General features: G+C 43.5%; 1 protein-coding gene across 1 annotated transcript in view; it reads right to left on the reverse strand.

The window, feature by feature from the left end:
* The window catches only part of lamc3 (laminin, gamma 3), a 235,332-nt gene that overhangs the window by 105,617 nt on the left and 110,963 nt on the right, over positions 1-18,752 (reverse strand). The window contains exons 6-10 of the mRNA XM_038965701.1: positions 11,737-11,854; positions 9,686-9,784; positions 8,373-8,509; positions 8,114-8,233; positions 1,875-2,073 (exon numbers count right to left, since the gene is read on the reverse strand). Of these exons, the coding sequence (XP_038821629.1) occupies positions 1,875-2,073; positions 8,114-8,233; positions 8,373-8,509; positions 9,686-9,784; positions 11,737-11,854 (673 nt within the window). The remainder of the gene's footprint in view (positions 1-1,874; positions 2,074-8,113; positions 8,234-8,372; positions 8,510-9,685; positions 9,785-11,736; positions 11,855-18,752) is intronic.

Raw genomic sequence — 18,752 nt, forward strand, 5'->3', positions numbered from 1 at the left:
CAGAGAGAACAGTCTATGACTAGGGTGGCTTGAGTTTTTTTTTTAGGACATTCCTCTGACACCACCTGGTATAGAAGTCCTGGATGGCAGGAAGCTTGGTCCCAGTGATGTACTGGTCTGTACGCATTACTCTCTGTAGTGCCATGCGGTCGGAGGGCGAGCAGTTGCCATACCAGGCAGTGATGCAACCAGTCAGGATGCTCTCGATGGTACAGCTGTAGAACCTTTTGAGGATCTGAGGACCCATGCCAAATCTTTTCAGTCTCTTTAGGGGGAATAGGTTTTGTCTTGCCCTCTTCATGGGATGTTATAGGTTCTACGTAGAACTCTTTGCTTTACAAAGAACCCGTCTTCTAAAACGGGTTCTTTGGACGAAAATGGTTATTGGTAGAACCCCATCCTGCCGCAAAGAACCATTTTTCAACCCTTTTTTCTAAGAGTGTGTATATCTTATGGTGTACATATCGGTTTTATACCATGCATACTACCTCCTTTTCCTTCCTTATTTTATTATCTGACTTGTGATTGTTATTGATATTGATATGTGTGCTGCAATGTTGAGAGCTTGCAAGTGAGCATGTTGCTGCACCGTTTATACCTGCTGTAAACTGTGTACGTGACAAATAAACTTTGCTTTGACTTGGCGAAGCTCTTAAGAACTACCTAGGAGAGAGAGCTCCAGAGAAAGACATTTAAAAGTCCCCTTCACATCTTCTCAGCTGAGCTTTCTGGATATAGCCGGGTGGTGCCAGGAAAAGATGAGTGCTCCAGGACGAGGTGATGCTGGGTGTGTGTATGCGCGTGTGTTTGCGTGCATGTGAGTGTGTGTAGGGCCAGACCTCTGTCTCTCTAATGACGTGTGTGGAGCCTGTCACCAGAGAGGGCCCACACAATGACAGTCCTGTCTCCAGGTCCCGCTGCTCTGAGGGGGGAACCAAAGTCCCCCTTCACCCAGGCTGGGGGTTGTGGGGGAACTCATTACTCATTATGCGCCGTCACAAGAAAGGACATAGAGCTGTCTGTTACAAAGCCATAAGGCAGCTTCCAAAGTACACACTTAAAAATAATAGTTCTGAATAGTACCAGATAGGGGTTCTTTGGCATGTAACTATAGAGGAACCCTTTATGGTGCTACATACTGTAAAACTCTTTTTGAAGGTTCAATAAAGAACCATGCTCATAAGGTTCTAAATGGAACCATTATGGTAGTATAAAGAACCCTTTCCCAAGGTTCTATAAAGAACCATTAAATACGGTTTTACATAGCACCATAAAGTGTTCCACTATGGTCACAACCCTTTTTGGGGCTATATAAAACTGTTTTGTGGTTCTATATAGAATCTTTATGGAGAATTGTTCTATAAAGAACCTTTCTCAATCTGAAAGGTTCTTTATAGATCCTTTTGAAGAACAATCGTTTATTTATGCTGGTCAGTGTTATTGCATTAACGACAAGTTAATCAGCCTTTGGAACAGCTGGGGGCCTCCAAGGTGAGAGTCAAACATTCTCAGTTAACACAGCCATACAAGAATCTTTCACAAAACACCATCATTAAACACAGTCACAAAATCTGCCAGCATAACACAACACATTAGATAAACTGAAAGGACACTCTCACTCATGGTTGCACAAAAAGAGCTGTGAGTAAACTACGCCCCAAAATATTCTAATGAGCTGAATGTATGAACATCATACAGCCATGAAGATGACACGGTACATCCATGCAGTCTGAGGTTCATACACTGTTCTGTAAGTAGGGGTATTACATATTTGTATATGATTATATGATGTAGAGTAGCATAATAGTAGGTGTATAGTAGTATTTTATATACACGTGTACACATGCTATCACACCCACACAATTTTGTTTTACCTGAGAGTGAAGGTGTGCTGGGGAGCGAGGCCTGGCTGGTGGACAAGTTCAGGTTGGGGTGAAAGGTCAGCTGACAGGGTGATTCCAGATCCTTCCAGAAGCACAGTGACACTGTGAGGGAGGAGGCACTGGGCCTCGGCCGTGAAGGTCAGGGAGAGGAGCTGGCCATAGCTCAGGAGATGGTTCCCCAAGAACTTCTCTACAGAGAGAGGGGAGACAGACAGACAGACATCCATCAAGGGTCAGGGGATAACCATGCAGGCTTTTAGCCATCTCACATCCTGTCAGAGAGAAAGAGATAGAGAGTCTTTGTGTGTTTCACAAGTTCAGCTTCTCGCCATCTGACAAACATGCTGGAAGGGGTAGTAGTGTTGAATGAGAGTTTTGGCTTTTGGTGTTTATGAGAGAGAGAGAGAATGTGTGTGTGTAGTGGAGTGCGAGGGCCAAGGCTCTTGTAACCCACAGAGATCACAGTGGGAGTCTGGCTGTAATTACCCTTCGTCTTATCTCTGGCTCATTACAGCACATTAACACCACTTCAAAGAGCTACACACGCACGCACATGTACAGACACACACTCTACAAGCCAGCAGACTCACTGCATACACAATGATCAGCACCCAGGGAACCCAAATACTCTTTAATAAAAGAACACATGGGAAAAACTATCCCTGAAAAAGACTACATTTTGAGTTATGGGCGGGTGAGGAAGAGGATGCAGAAGATCCTGTTTACAGAAATATGTGAAAATGAAGCACTATGATAGATAAGGAAAGGTGGACTGGCATTTCATCATTCAAGATTGATTACAGCAATAAAAACAGGAATCCACCTTTTAAAAAGGCAGATGTTTTTCAGTAAGGCAATACACAACAGCATGATCTGCCACAGTATGAATAATACTCCAGCAGACCTGGGGCTCTATTCAATCTGTGTCGCAGAAAGAGTAACAGACTGCGCAATAGAAATGTAAACGCAATTTCTGATTGAACTGACATATGCAGCGTTTACCGTGAATGCATTTTCCACTACCACGCTAACATAGCCTTCACATTTCAGTCGCGTTGTAACACTGAACTTCCGTGATGCAGATTGAATAGAGCCCCTGGACTCAAGTACTATTTGAAATCTTTTTGAGCGTTTGCTTTAGCCTCCCTGGAGGTTGACTGGGCTTGCAATTTTGGGACTTATATATTGGTTCCATTGCAAAAGGCAAGCTCAATTAAATAGTCATCAAAAAGAAAGGAGGACCAAGGCACTCCAACGCGTTTCGGCTGCATGGCCTTCGTCAGGGAGTACTCTCTGACGAAGGCCATGCAGCCGAAACGCGTCGGTTTTTAAAAACTTCCATACAAATAAAGGCAATTTAATTAATTATATGAAGAGTGCCTTGGTCCTCCTTTCTTTTTGATGACCAATTTACCCCTTTTACCAAAGAGCACCTTCTATCTACCAAAATATACTATAGTGTACCTTAGTAGTGCTTCCCTTCCTCCTCTTTCTACTCAATTAAATAGTATTTTAAGCCATGTCTGTGTTTCAGCTGTTAGTCTGTGTGGCTGGCTGAGGGTAGTGTGTTTTGAGTGTAATGGTGTGGGTCATGTATCCTGGTCTCTCCTGGTGGTGTCAGGGCTGCAGTAGACACACACACACAAACACACACAGCTGTCCGCTATCTTCACAGTCACATCTGATCTGAATCCAGGACCAGCCCTTATCTTCTCCACCACGTCGCTCGGCCCCGGATGACTGCTCTCTGGGCAGATTTGTCATGTGTTTGCCTGACCTGCCCCAGGTTGATGTACTGGGTATATGGGCTGATGTGCTTTTGGTCGACTTGCTCTGACCCTATTGTCTGACTAGTGGGTACTGTTGTGCGTTTTACTGTTATTTGCGAGGTGATTCACGTGGTACCCTTAAAATGTTAGACCTACGTCAGGGACACTCAATCACAAATCAATTCATAGGCACTTGTGTTTATCTAAGAGGTTTGAGTAATGAGGTTACATGGGGTATTTTCCACCTAACCTATCAGATGGCATGGTGTAGATACTGCCATATTTCTTATACTCATCCAGTCCTCTCAGATCTACATAAGTACCAATGGGGGTGTAATGGATTTTTTATGTTTGTACTTTTCTTATAACTAATTTCTGTGTTCTATTCATGTGCTGTTCTATAAACCAATTTCTGTGTTTATGCAAGTGGCTGACTGTACAAATCCTCACTATTAGTAGCAGCAATTCGGCAATACGCCCAGACCTTGTTTTGAGAACGAACGAAAGATATCTCAGTTTCAAGATCTCAGCTTAGAGAGAGAGAATGCGGTATTGGTCTGTCACATGGATGAAACAAAATGATTAATGATGAATTAATGATTAATTCATCATGCTAAATCATGCAAATATAACTTGCCTGTGTATAGCCGTATATAAGACAACTGCTGGGACTGGCCAGTCAGAGCTTCTGACAGACATTGAGTGTGGTGCTTTAAGTTTGTTGGAACCTCTCCAGCGCGCTGACAAATAACAATTATCCATTTAATATTGTCTTTGAGTGTCCCTGTGTAAAAAGTTCCACGACAGGGGTTTGATGGTGGGATTAGGCAGGAAAATGAAGTCATCTCACAGGATGAAAGACTCAGCGCTGCCCCCTCTGGTTGGTCCTCCAGTGTTTTATTATGACACCCCCAGAACCCCACTGGGTGACTGGAACTCTCACTGTGATCACATCAAGATGGCATTCTACCATTAGAATAGATCTGTATTCATTGGTTTATCACAGGAGAGTAATTGAAAAGAGACAACATCTTTAAATGTGGACCTCTGTGTGAGTCGGTATGACAGTGTTTCTGATTGCACTAAGAAGACGTGCGTGAAAGCAGTAAGTGTGTGTGTTTCTGTTTGTGTGTATGGTTGAGTGTGTGTGTTTCAAGTGTGAAAATAAATAATCGTTCACTTGCTTTTCTCTGTGATGTGCTCAACCTGAACCACGACTGACCTCCTTCCACTGACACACAAAGTCCCCGTCACGATGCCTGACACCCCAGTCACATTTAGTGAACGGTAGAGGAGCCCTGAGATCAATCGAGGGTTTAGACTCTCCAAACCAATTAAATCAACTCCATTTCAATTAGATTGCCACCGTTTCAAACAAACAACTTTAAGTCCCATCTAACTTACATCGACCACTGTGCAGCAATACCTGAACAGACAAACTAACTTCACCCAGCAGGGTGAGAGAGAGAAAGAGTGCAAGAGAGAGAGAGAGAGAGAGAGACCAAACTGGGCCAAGTGTGAATCCAGTAACCTGCAATACATCGTGTGTAGCAGTGGTTCCCAACTCCAGTCCTCCATTACCCCCAACAGCACATTTTTTGTTGTAGCCCTGGACAACAAACAAACACCTGATTCAACTAATTGAGGGCCTGGTGATTAGTTGACAAGTTGAATCAGGTGTGCTTGCCCAGGGCTACGACACAAATGTGCGCTGTTGGAGATACTCAAGGACTGAAGTTGGGAACCATTGGTCTACAGGTGCAGCATAGCTAGGGACATGATTACATGGAGAACAGGCAGAAAGACTACACCACCTGGTGCACAAAGACGTTCAGGATCTATTAGACCACGCTGCACCCTAGTAACAACGCAATGTTAGCTTAAAAAAAGAAACGGACCCCAAAAACGTAATCTACTTCGTGGGTGTGATAGAGTCTCTTGAACGTTCTTGACCCCAATCAGTGTGGTGGTAAATTAATTTTCTTTCACAGGGATCTTGAACGTTCTGGGACTCACATCCAATCATGGATCAGGGTAGTGGTTTGTCCTGAATGTGCTGGGACTCACATCCAATCATGGATCAGGGAAGTGGTTTGTCCTGAATGTGCTGGGACTCACATCCAATCAGGGATCAGGGTAGTGGTTTGTCCTGAAAGTTATGGGGCTCACATCCAATCAGGGAACAGGGTGGTGGTTTGTCCTGAACGTTCTGGGGCTCACATCCAATCAGGGTGAACGTTTGTCCTAAGCGTTCTAAGGCTCACATTCAATTAGGGATAAGGGTGGTATTTTGTGATAAACGTTCTACAGCCCACATCCAGCCTAGAGGACGTATGCTGAAAACGGTCCCTCTCTCTTTTTCTCTCCCTAGTCATTTTGTGCTGTCCCTTCCTCTCTTGGAGACCACCCCCCCCCCATTGGATTTCCATGTTAGCACCATGGCCTGGTGTAGATATGAATATGATCCTGGACCATGTCAGGCACTAAGGCACAGGTGGCTGGTTCTGGATGAGGGGTGTTAGCTACCTGTTGGACCATTAAGCATGGAGGATTGGAGAGGAGAAGCCTGCAACTTGAATTGCCATGTCAGTGATTAGAGAGGCTGTTGAGGAAAGTGGTTTTGGCTTGGAATCTATGATAGAATCTGGCAGCAGGCTTCACTCAAGTGTTCAATCGGTTGACAAGTGCTGTGTCGCCGTAGGAACGTGACCTTTTCTACTAGGTGTCAAACTAGCCGCAATCTTTTCTTGGCCAAGAGGAAGAGGACAAGTGTGGTGGTAAATTAATTTGCTTTTCATTTTCACTCTCTGTAACTCCCTCATGGCCTTCTCTATGTCTTTGAATGGCTCCAGCTGAACATCGCTGGATAATGCTCCGAGTAATCCGGCCTGCGTTTCCTCCGTTGTATATCGAGGATTGTGTTCCTTGGCACTGCAGTGTCGCCTGGTACTTCTGCAAGCCGGGTAGAAACACGTCGATCCCCAACACTTCTCTCTGTTCTCATCAAGACACATCCTGATCTGATTCTAGACGTAGCCAGGCGTAAAAAAAGAGACGCACTGAAATAGGCGACCGAATAGATTAATAGGAATCAGAGAAATTGCTTTCCATCTCCGTGTTGTTTGGTAGCAGAGCATTGTCACTCAGAATTATCTTCCGCTTTAGCGAGAAACGCTGCCGGAGGATTATTGCGCAAACAGAGAGAAAGAAAGAAAGAGAGAGGGCGGGAGAGAGAGAGAGAGAGAAAGAGAGAGAGAAATCCTATGCATATCCTTGCAGCCTGCCTCTCCGCTCTAATCTTTCAAGTAACTGTACACATGAGGGAAAAAAGGCAGGGAGAAAATGAGATCATTAAAAGCAACGGCGGGGCAATAGATCTCCATATTTTACTACGCTGCAATACAACACAAACAAGTGCTGTGCCGGCGAGATAAGGGGACGGGCTTGAACACGAATCACTATGTGGTGGCCTTCAGAGACACTGGAGTGATGGACGAGCTTCAAGAAAACTTGCAAACTAAACAATCTAAACATATCCAAGTTGACTTAACAACATATAAGAAACTCAACATATATCCCCCGAAACGGACCCGGTCGTTTTCCCTCCCAGGCGTCTTCTGTGATCTTAGGCTTTTCATGCTTGGGTTCTTTAAAAGACGCCTGTCTAAATGAACATAAAACCATCAGGATGTGTTGGTAGCTAATGGGATTTCCGCTATTTCTGTTTCTCTATATCTATGTTGACTGCTGATTCGCTAGGCTTGATCCTTGGTGCAGTGAGGAGCCACCTTGAGCTTAGGCAGGCTGATTTCCACTTTGTTGTTCTTCCAGCATGGCCAAGACATCCAATTCCATCAGGCCTATTCTCTCATGGGGCTCCAGATACATAGACTGCGTCCTCAATGGCAAACTATTCCCTATTTAGTGTACTACTTTTGACCAGTAACCATAGAGAATTGGGTAACATTTGGGACGCATCCAGAGAGAGAGCCCCTAACTCCTGTAGCGGGGACAGCTATAAATGTTATATGCTAATGGTCATGATAAGAGTCTGCTGTGAGAAAATGGTGTCGCAGTTAACAGGTTTTATGACCTTATAGGGCAATGCTATGGGGAATTGTTCAATCAAACAAAGGAATAATCTCGAGTAACAAGCCAAGGGTATTATAGGTGGCAGATTGACATATTTAAATATGATTGACATATTTACATGTCTGAGCTCTCTCCGAGCAGAATCTTCATGTATTTGTTCCTCATCCCGGAAGCGCACACACTTCTCCTATAAACTCTAGGGCCCAGAGTTTTTATTGATCAGGTAATATGGTCGGGAAAAACTCCAGGTCCTACTGATATCTCACCTTAAAGTTGATATTAGCTCTCTCTGTGTGTGTGTGTGTGTGTGTGTGTGTGTGTGTGTGTATGTGTGTGTGTGTGTGTGTGTTTCGGCTGTGCCTCTCTCACCTGGAGCTCTGTAGAAGCCCAGGTCATCCTCACTGAGTGGTAGCAGGTAGACCTCACCTTCCTTCCACAGCAGAGGGTACTCCTGTCCCCCAGAGAACTGTCCAGACCAGCGGTCTGGGTCTGCAGAGGGCGAGGGGGGTGTAGAGGGGGGCATGGCAGAATGACTCAGGATGATAACCACAATATAAGGGGTTCACAATTCACCAATAGTTATTAGCTGAATGCAGTACTTTTAATATAATCATGATTGGCTGAATACCTTCAAGGAAGTCAGAGGTGATGTTGACAGCCTCATGGTGATTGGAGGATCTGCAGGCCAATGAGTGTCCGAAGCAGAAACATGACGTGCAGCCAGCTGGGTTGTTCTCCTGCAGGTTGAAGGAGCCTGGCTTGCACCTGCACAAACACACACACACACGCATGCACAAAACACACTGTCATTATATACTTCATCACTGCAGCTTGTCGGGGCTAATTCTCCATATTGTGGAGCAAGTTCAGAGAGCATCACTAGGCCCGGTGAGTCAGGTCGTATGAGACTATCTGCCAGGTGAACATGTGTTGCTGTCTGTGCTGCAGTGTATAGAGTGGCGGCCGAGGCCAATCCCCCCCAGCTGATCTCACACTGTGATACACTACCTCCAGAGAGACTGTAGAGGAGACACGTTGTGTGTTTGTGTGTGTAGAGGAGCGAGGTGTGTGTGTGCGTTTGTGTACGTGAGAGTGCGTGAGGGGGATCTGTGTATGTGCGTGGGTGGTGTTCAGAAACAGGACTATGTAAGTCACATCAGGGGAAAGAGTGTCCTTGTTCAACGGAGCATGAAATAACACACAACACAACAAAATAAACAAGCTAGAAAACAAGCAAAAATAATTCAACACTGGGGATCGTCTCATGGCTGCGTATTCTGCTAATATCAAACTCGTGATTTGTTTGTGTTTTGTCTGTCTAATCATGTAAATCTTAGAGAGCAGAAGAAGAATGATTAAAACATGGGCGTAGAGAAGGTTGGGTACAGACAGAAAGTCTAAAGGAATCATGTTCCCCTCAGTCCTTTCAGCAGCATTTTCACTGAAGGGAAAAGGAATGCCTTCAACTGATGTACAACATGCCATTGCATCAGATTTAGCTCATTTCCATCCATAGTCCTTGGTTGATACTGTACGTGTCCTAACTGTCTATGAATAAAAGTCTACTACCATTTACACCGTGTATAATCTTCTCGGAAAAATGTACTTGTGTGTTATCATGAACCCGTTTTCAATGGGTTACCATGCCGACTCAAAACAGTTTGTCAAAGAGCGGTACCATAAAATGTCAAGAGATGTTTTGTTTAACAATGGCAGCGGGCAGCATCAAGGTTTAATCCAGTACTCCACTGTACTAACAATATGAAATGTTAGCTACCATTGTTAACTGAACAAAGAGCTAGACACTAAAAACTGTTACCGTGGTAACCGTGAGGTATTATGTTATTTCAGGTGACACAGTAGCATATCACGGGTCACCTGTCACATGTCTATTTTTCCTTGATCTTTTTTGAAGAAAGAACAGCACAATATAAAAGCCACCTGTCACACGCCTGTCCCTCCACGTTATCCTTGCAGTGACAACCTCCGTCCAGCGTAGAGCAGATGCCAACACTGCCCCTGGTTTCACAGTCACACGACCTGCGGAGAAACGATAACAACATCCTGTTAATAAGGTCAATGTTCAGCCAGAGGTCAAACTGGTTATGACCGACATAACGTCATGGGGCACTTAGGTTAAGACATAGGTAAGAAAGTCGGAATAGATATTTGGTCGAGTATTTGGGCGAGTGACTCTTTGTTTCAGTGTACACATTGCGGGGCGGCACGTAGCCTTGCGGTTAAGCACGTTGGGCCAGTAAACGGAAGGTTGCTGGTTTGAATCCCAGAGCTGACTAGGTAAATGATTTGCCAACGTGCCCTTGAGCAAGGCACTTAACCCTAATTAAGAGCGTCTGCTAAAATATTCACATTGTTTCCTTGATTAATTATGCTGATAAGGGGTGTTCAGTCTTCGCTTACTCTTTTTCACACACAGACACACGCTGAAAATAGCCTGATCACCGACCGTGATTGGTTAAGTGGGGTCACTGCTGTGTCAATCAAAAGCTTTGTTCTATGAAACATCTTTAATCATCTTCATTGATTGATTGTTTTCCTCCAGAACTGTAACACAGAATCAATATTTTAACAAGGTTGCTATTAAGAATAATTCAATTATCCCCTGGGCAGGCATCTACTCTGTTCCACTCTACTGGCCTGCATAATTCACACCTCACTTCACTGCAGAACACTGGAAGACTGAGGTAGGGATGGAGAGAGAGAGAAATGAGGGACAGGGATGGAGGGAGAGGGAGAGAGGGATTGACAGGAAGAAGGAGAGAAGGATTGGGAGGGAGAGGGAGGAAGCGGGAGAGAGGGATGGAGACACACACTCCAACACACACGCACTTACATACGCTCAAACACACAAAACACACACACATGCATAATGCCATAGATGGACACACTTTCACACGCTGCTGCTACTCTGTTTATTATATATCCTGATTGCCTAGTCACTTTAACCCCTACCCACATGTACATGCTGTATTACCTCAATTACCTCAACTACCTCGTACCCCTGCACATTAACTCGGTACTGGTACTCCTTGTAAACAGCCTCATTATTGTTTTTATTGTGTTACTATTTCCTTTTTATTTAGCAAAAATTTGTCTTACTTTTTTAACTCTGCATTGTTGGGAATGGGCTGGTAAGTAAGCATTTCACTGTAAAGTCTACATCTGTTGTATTCACCGTATGTGATCAATAAAATTGGATTTTGATTTGATTTAAACATGGGTCATGCTGTAATATCAATATTTCCAGCAGCCTGAGTCACCAGGCAATCCAGGAAATGGATTTGTGCCAAATGTTAAGGTCCAACAGACAGAGGCTGGTGCATAATGCAGAAGGTACGGTAGGAACAATTTGGTGGTAAGAGAGGAGTAGAGACTGTTCACTGTATCAAGGGGATAGTAATGACATTGAAAACAATGGCATTGCTAATAGTAGCAGGCAGCACTAGTGATGAATTAGCACCAACAGCAGTAGAGTTGTTGCAAACTGGAAGAGGCTCCAAACTTTGGTATTCTGTTCAGCTCCAGCCCTGGTGTAAACCTCAACAGCCAAGGTCAGTGTTAGCATGGATGTGCTTCATGGCTAAAACCACTGCAGCATGTCAAAGCAAATACACACGATAACTAATATATGCATTATTAAACATTAACACGCACCCATCCAAGGTTGCGTTCAGGAGGGAGCAACGTACGACAACGTAATGTGATGAATAAAGCTGACCTGATCACGTTTTCTACATGTCAGAGGCATGTCTGTTCCACTCAATAAATCGGAACGTTCCACTATCTTGTGGCCTACTGAACGTGGTCGTATGGTAGAGGCATACAGACAGAAAAAGAAAATCATAATTCTCTTTAAATGCATTGGTTTACTACTCTCCCTCTGTCTTCAAAGGGTTTGTTTATTTTCTGCGTGTGTGAGTGTGTGTGTGGTGTGCGAGTGTGTGTCATGTGTGTGTGGGTGTGTTGCGTACCTGCAGCCACCAGGGCTGAGCGAGTGGAAGCCGGGTTGACAGGTGTCACACTTCTCCCCCGTCACACTGGGTCTGCACGTACACATCCCCTCTGCACCACACTGCAGACTCACAGAACCTGAGAGAGAGAGAGATAGAGAGAGAGAGAGAGAGAGAGAGAGTTTAAGTACAGATGGGGAGTCTACAATCAGTAGAGATAGAGAGTCAGTATGGGGTCTGGTGTGAGATTTGATCATGTGGGATCATAACTGCCAGGGCCCACACCGTTGCTATAACAAAGCCATTGTGCTTCCTTAGAGGTAGACTGCACACACCACACAAGGAAACAGGATCATGAGCCTAGGGAGCCTGGCCACAAACCACATTATTACCATGATGATAATGATGATGAGTGTATGTGTGAGATATAATGCATTATCGACCTCCCGCACAACAAACTGCCATCATCCATATAGAGTGCCTTTAAGAACATTCACACCCCTTGACTTTTTCCACATTTTGTTGTGTTGGAGCATGAATTTAAAATGGTTTGAATGGAGAGTTCTTGTCACCGGCCTACACACAATACCCAATAATGTCTTAGTGGGCTTACGGTTTGCGCAACATTGTAACCTAAACTCAGCAAAAAAAGAAACGTCCCTTTTTCAGGACCCTGTCTTCCAAAGATCATTCGTAAAAATCCAAATAACTTCACAGATCTTCATTGTAAAGGGTTTAAACACTGTTTCCCATTCAATGAACCATAAACAATTAATGAACATGCACCTCTGGAACGGTCGTTAAGACACTAACAGCTTACAGACGGTAGGCAATTAAGGTCACAGTTATGAAAACTTAGGACACTAAAGAGGCCTTTCTACTGACTCTGAAAAACACCAAAAGAAAGATGCCATGGGTCCCTGCTCATCTACATGAACGTGTCTTAAGCATGCTGCAAGAAGGCATGAGGACTGCAGATGTGGCCAGAGCAATAAATTGCAATGTCCGCACTGTGAGACGCCTAAGACAGCTCTACAGGGAGACAGGACGGACAGCTGATCGTCCTCGCAGTGGCAGACCACGTGTAACAACACCTGCACAGGATCAGTACATCCGAACATCACACCTGCAGGACAGGTACAGGATGGCAACAACTGCCCGAGTTACACCACGAACGCACAATCCCTCCATCAGTGCTCAGACTGTCCGCAATAGGCTGAGAGAGGCTGGACTGAGGGCTTGTAGGCCTGTTGTAAAGGCAGGTCCTCACCAGACATCACCGGCAACAACGTCGCCTATGGGCACAAACCCATCATCGCTGGACCAGACAGTACTGGCAGAAAGTGCTCTTCACTGACAAGTCGCGGTTTTGTCTTACCAGGGGTGATGGTCAGATTCGCATTTATCGTCAAAGGAATAAGCATTACACCGAGGCATGTACTCTGGAGCGGGATCGATTTGGATGGTCCGTCATGGTCTGGAGCAGTGTGTCACAGCATCATCGGACTGAGCTTGCTGACATTGCAGTCAATCTCAACGCTGTGCGTTACAGGGAAGACATCCTCCTCCTCATGTGGTACCCTTCCTGCAGGTACATCCTGACATGACCCTCCAGCATGACAATGCCACCAGCCATACTGCTTGTTCTGTGCACGATTTCCTGCAAGACAGGAATGTCAGTGTTCTGCCATGGCCAGCGAGGAGCCCGGATCTCAATCCCATTGAGCACATCTGGAACCTTGGATCGGAGGGTGAGGGCTAGGGCCATTCCCATTCCCCCAGAAATGTTCGGGAACTTGCAGGCGACTTGGTGGACGAGTGGGGTAACATCTCATAGCAAGAACTGGCAAATATGGTGCAGTCCATGAGGATGAGAAGCACTGCAGTACTTAATGCAGCTGGTGGCCACAACAGATACTGAGAGTTACTTTTGATTTTGACCCCCCCTTTGTTCAGGGATACATTATTCCAATTCTGTTATTCACATGTCTGTGGAACTTGTTCAGTTTATGTCTCAGTTGTTGACTCTTGTTATGTTCATACAAATATTTACACATGTTAAGTTTACTGAAAATAGTATCTGGTTGACAGTGAGAGGACGTTTCTTTTTTGCTGAGTTTATATTTGAGACCAACGCATGGCTGTGTAAGAAGCGTGCCTGTGTCTCTCACAGAACTGGTATGAGATTCACGTTCTATGATCTCTCTACCGCTCTCTGCTCTGATAGACATGCATGAGCTTGCAACTCTCTCCAGTGTTACACTATAGAATCATAGCCGCACAAAGGGTTCTGGAGGAGCTGCAGCAGCCCTGATAAATTGAAATACATTTTCCAAGTTATAGAGTTACTGCTGTCTGTTCAGAAAGAAACTAAATAATTCAGAATAGCCTACTACACCATGAGAAAGCATATAACTTAGAGGACCAACAGCTTCTTTAAAAAAATGTTTGCTTAGCTGTGGAGTGTATCCCATTAACAAGGCATAGTGTATAGTCGGGGAACGTGCGGCAAATCTGTCAGTCAACAACAGCATGCAGACAAAACAGGCCTTCGCCAATACTTAAAATACAATCCCTGGGGAAAAAAAACAGGTTAGAAAGCAAATGGCTGCTGCTGAAAAGAGAAGACTCTAATCTGAGAGTCTTTTGGCACGAGTACATCGGCCATCACCAGTGAGTGAGCTGCACGTCATTGGGTGAGTCAGTGAAACTGGAAAGCATTTTTAGGACTATAATTTCCTCCTCATATTGTAGCCTACAATATGTGTCTCCACACACCTAGGCTTAGGGTTTTGATGGATTCAAGACAAGGTTATTTTTATTGATCTCAGATTCTCAGTTTGTCCATGTCAAAGTAGCCTTCCATTTCCATCATTTGTGCATTACTATGTTCCTTTCAGGACAACTGGAAACGAAGAGAAAATCGAGGTTGAGTCATGACGTCATTAAATGCTTTCAATATTTGTCCCTGAATTTTTTTAATTTAAAGTAGGTTTGAGGTTTTTAACCTGTTTGGGGTGCAGCCCGACACCGGTACACTTATGACAACATCCAGCTCAAGTGCAGGGCGCGAAATTCAAAAGATATTTTTAAAAAATATTTAACTTTCACACATTAACAAGTCCAAAACAGCATATGAAAGGTACACATCTTGTGAATCAAGCCAACATGTCCGATTTTTAAAATATTTTACAAGGAAGACAAAATATGTAAATCTATTAGCTAACCACGTTAGCAAAAGACACCACTTTTCTTACTCCATCAGTTTTTTACTCCATCAGTAGCTATCACAAATTCGACCAAATAAAGATATAAATAGCCACTAACCAAGAAACAACTTCATCAGATGACAGTCTGATAACATATTTATTGTATAGCATATGTTTTGTTCGAAAAATTTGCATATTTCAGGTATAAATCATAGTTTACATTTCAGCTACAATCAGAAATTGCACCGAAAGCAGCCATAATATTTACAGACACCAACGTCAAATACCTAATTACTCATCATAAAACATTTCTGAAAAATACATAGTGTACAGCAATTGAAAGACAGGCATCTTGTGATTCCAGACAATATTTCCGATTTATTAAATGTTTTACAGCGAAAACAAAATGTAGCGTTATATTAGCATAGCCACAATAGCCAGAAACACTTGGGCGCCGACGACCAGTTCACATGCACGACAGATATTAGAAATAGCATCATAAAATGTTTCTTACTTTTGGTGATCTTCCGTCAGAATGTTGGACAAGGTGTCCTTTGTCCAGAACAGTCGTTGTTTGGATCTGGAACGGCAAATTTCCCTCTTCATTTAGCATGGGCACTTGCCAAGTGCTACGGATCTCTCCAACGTCAACAAAGTCAGAGAACGGAACATGGCAAAACTCCCGAAAAAATTTAAATAATCTGATTAAACTATATTGAAAAAACATACTTTACGATGATATGGTCACATGTATCAAATAAAATCTAAGACGGAGATGTTAGTCGTCCATAACGAGAGCAAAACAGAAGGCAAATCCATGTCCTCTTTCGCGCGCTCCAGAAACAGGAAGTGGACGGTCACGTCAAACAAAGAGCTTTAATTCCACCTCAGACCAAGATAAACACGAATATTTTTCTCTCACCGCCTCTTGACAACCAGGGGAAGGTGTATGAAGTGTATGTAGACTCTTACGTATCATGCCCATGTATAGGCAGGAAGTTGAACAAAGCATTGATTTCTGACATTCCACTTCCTGGTCAGGAAGTGTGCTGCAGAATGACTTCTGTTTCACTCAGAGAAATAATTCAAACGGTTTTAGAAACTAGAGAGTGTTTTCTATCCAATAGTAATAATAATATGCATATTGTACGAGCAAGAATTGAGTACGAGGCCGTTTGAAATGGGCACGATTTAACTGGCTACTCAATACTGCCCCTTGCAGCCATAACAGGTTTTAAGTCATTGAAATTTGGAGCTATTGTAATTTAAAAATATTGTCCCATGTACATTGTGTAATTTACGGATGGTCCCAAACTAGCACCACTGGGGTATCCGAAGTCAAAGCAAATTTTCCACACCCTCTTGTTGGACATCAATTTGCTCTCCAAATTGATGATTACTTGGGTGCTGCCAGCTGTGGACATGTGGGCAGGATTGAAATAAACCCAACCCAAGGAAAACAGTTACTTAACCTGGATTCCTAAATCTCGCAAATCTCAGTTTTGGACTTTCTGACCAAAATTATCCTATTTACACTTCGTAATATATTTTGGGGTAACACTTTACATTATGTTGCCCCTATTACCATGTAACTAACACAGTAATAACTGTGTTAACAACATAGTAGTTACATACGTTTTACTATGTAATTACATGCTAATTGGGTTGTTGCAGAATCAGTTATTGCTCAATTCAAACAAGGAATGTATTATTCCACATTCACTTGCTGAAGATTATTCCACATGTGTAACTACTGATGTTATTGCACATTTTTTTGTTCCACAATATAACTAATGTTTTGTATTTACACATTTGAAAGTCACCTGTGAATTACCATGTCAATAACCAAAATCTGACCTTGCTACAAGTAAATAATAGGTGCCGAATCCACAAGTAATACCAGGGTTGATGAAAAGGCTAAGACCTGGTAACAACACGTGTAACAAGGCATCATCTATCATTACGTATCGGTCATTATGTTATGACCTGGCTCAAAGGCTATAAAGAATCAAGTGTAATTTAAGAACAACATAGTTACATAGGATATACTTGTAACGATCATGTACCTACCCAGGAGCAAGCAACTTAATTGAAAGCCAGTAGAGTATAACTTTAATAATTGCTATGTAGTTACAATGTAACAACCTTTGCAGACAATAGGCTATCCAGGATAAATGACTAGACAGGAGAACATTAGGTGTAACGCTTATAATTACATTGTACTTACAATATAACAATCTTTAACAACCAACTCTGTAATTACAATGTTGTTACAAAGGATATACCTGTACTTACAATGTACTTACCCAGGAGCGAGTAACTTCATGTAAAGTGAAGTGACATTTGAATTACTTTGTAGTTACAATGTAACAACCTTTGTTTACAATAGTCTAACCAGGAGACAGGAGAAACATTTTCAGTTTGACTTTTCTCTGTAAACATGCCTGGGCCAGAATAAATGATAATATCAAGAAGCATTGGCGTGAATCAATACATAATGACAGACATCGTCAGCAACGGAATGATTATACGGACAGTAGGCCTACGGAAAAAACAAGTAGACAGACAGAAGCAACCATATGGCCTCAGCAAAGTCGACCGACAATAACTACCATTAACAAAAATATAAACACAACATGTAAAGTGTTGGTCCCATGTTTCATGAGCTGAAATAAAAGATCCCAGAAAAGTTCCACACACAGAAAGCTAATTTCTCAAAAATGTTGTGCAGAAATGTGTTTACATCCCTGAGCATTTATCCTTTGCCAAGATAATCCATCCACCTGACAGGTGTGGCATATCAAGAAGCTGACTAGACAGCATGATCCTTACACAGGTGCACCTTGTGCTGGGGACAATAAAAAGCCAGTCTAAATGTGCATTTTTGTCACCCAACATAATGCCACAGAGCTCTCAGGTTTTGAGGGAGTGTGCAACTGGCATGCTGACTGCAGGAATGTCCACCAGACCTGTTGCCAGAGAATTGAATGCTTGTTTCTTTATCATAAGCTGTCTCCAATGTCGTTTTAGAGTATTTGGCAGTGCGTCTTCACAACTGCAGACCACGTGTAACCATGCCAGTCCAGGACCTCCACATCCGGCATCTTCCCCTGCGGGATCGTATGAGACTGTGGATTTGCACAATAAAATAATTTTTGCACAAACTGTCTCAGGGAACCTCATCTGCATGCTCATCATCCTCACCAGGTTCTTGACCTAACTGTAGTTCAGTGTCGTAACCAACAAATGCTCACCCTCGATTGCCACTGGCACGCTGGAGAAGTGTGCTCTTCACGGATGAATCCCGGTTTCAACTGTACCAGGCAGATGGCAGACAGCGTTTGGGCGAGTGGTTTGCTGATGTCACCGTTGTGAACAGAGTGCCCCATGGTGGCAGTGGGGTTATGGTATGGGCAGGCATAAGCTACGGACAATGAACACCACTGCATTTTGTTGATGGCAATTTGAATGCACAGAGATACCATGAGATCCTGAGGCCCATTGTCGTGCCATTCAGCAGCCGCCATTACCTCATGTTTCAGCATGATAATGCACGGCCCCATGTCTCAAGGATCTGTACACAATTCCTGGAAGCTGAAAATGTTCCAGTTCTCCAATGCCCTGCATTCTCACTAGACACGTTCCCCATTGAGCATGTTTGGGATGCTCTGGATGGACATGTACAAAAGCGTGTTCCAGTTCCCGCCAATATCCAGCCATTGAAGAGGAGTGGGACAACATTCCACAGGCCACAATCAACAGCCGGATCAAACCTATGTGAAGGAGATGTGTCACACTTCATAAGGCAAATGGTGGTCAAACCAGATA

Source organism: Salvelinus namaycush, chromosome 26 (assembly GCF_016432855.1).
Source record: "Salvelinus namaycush isolate Seneca chromosome 26, SaNama_1.0, whole genome shotgun sequence".
Taxonomy (NCBI): Eukaryota; Metazoa; Chordata; class Actinopteri; order Salmoniformes; family Salmonidae; genus Salvelinus; species Salvelinus namaycush.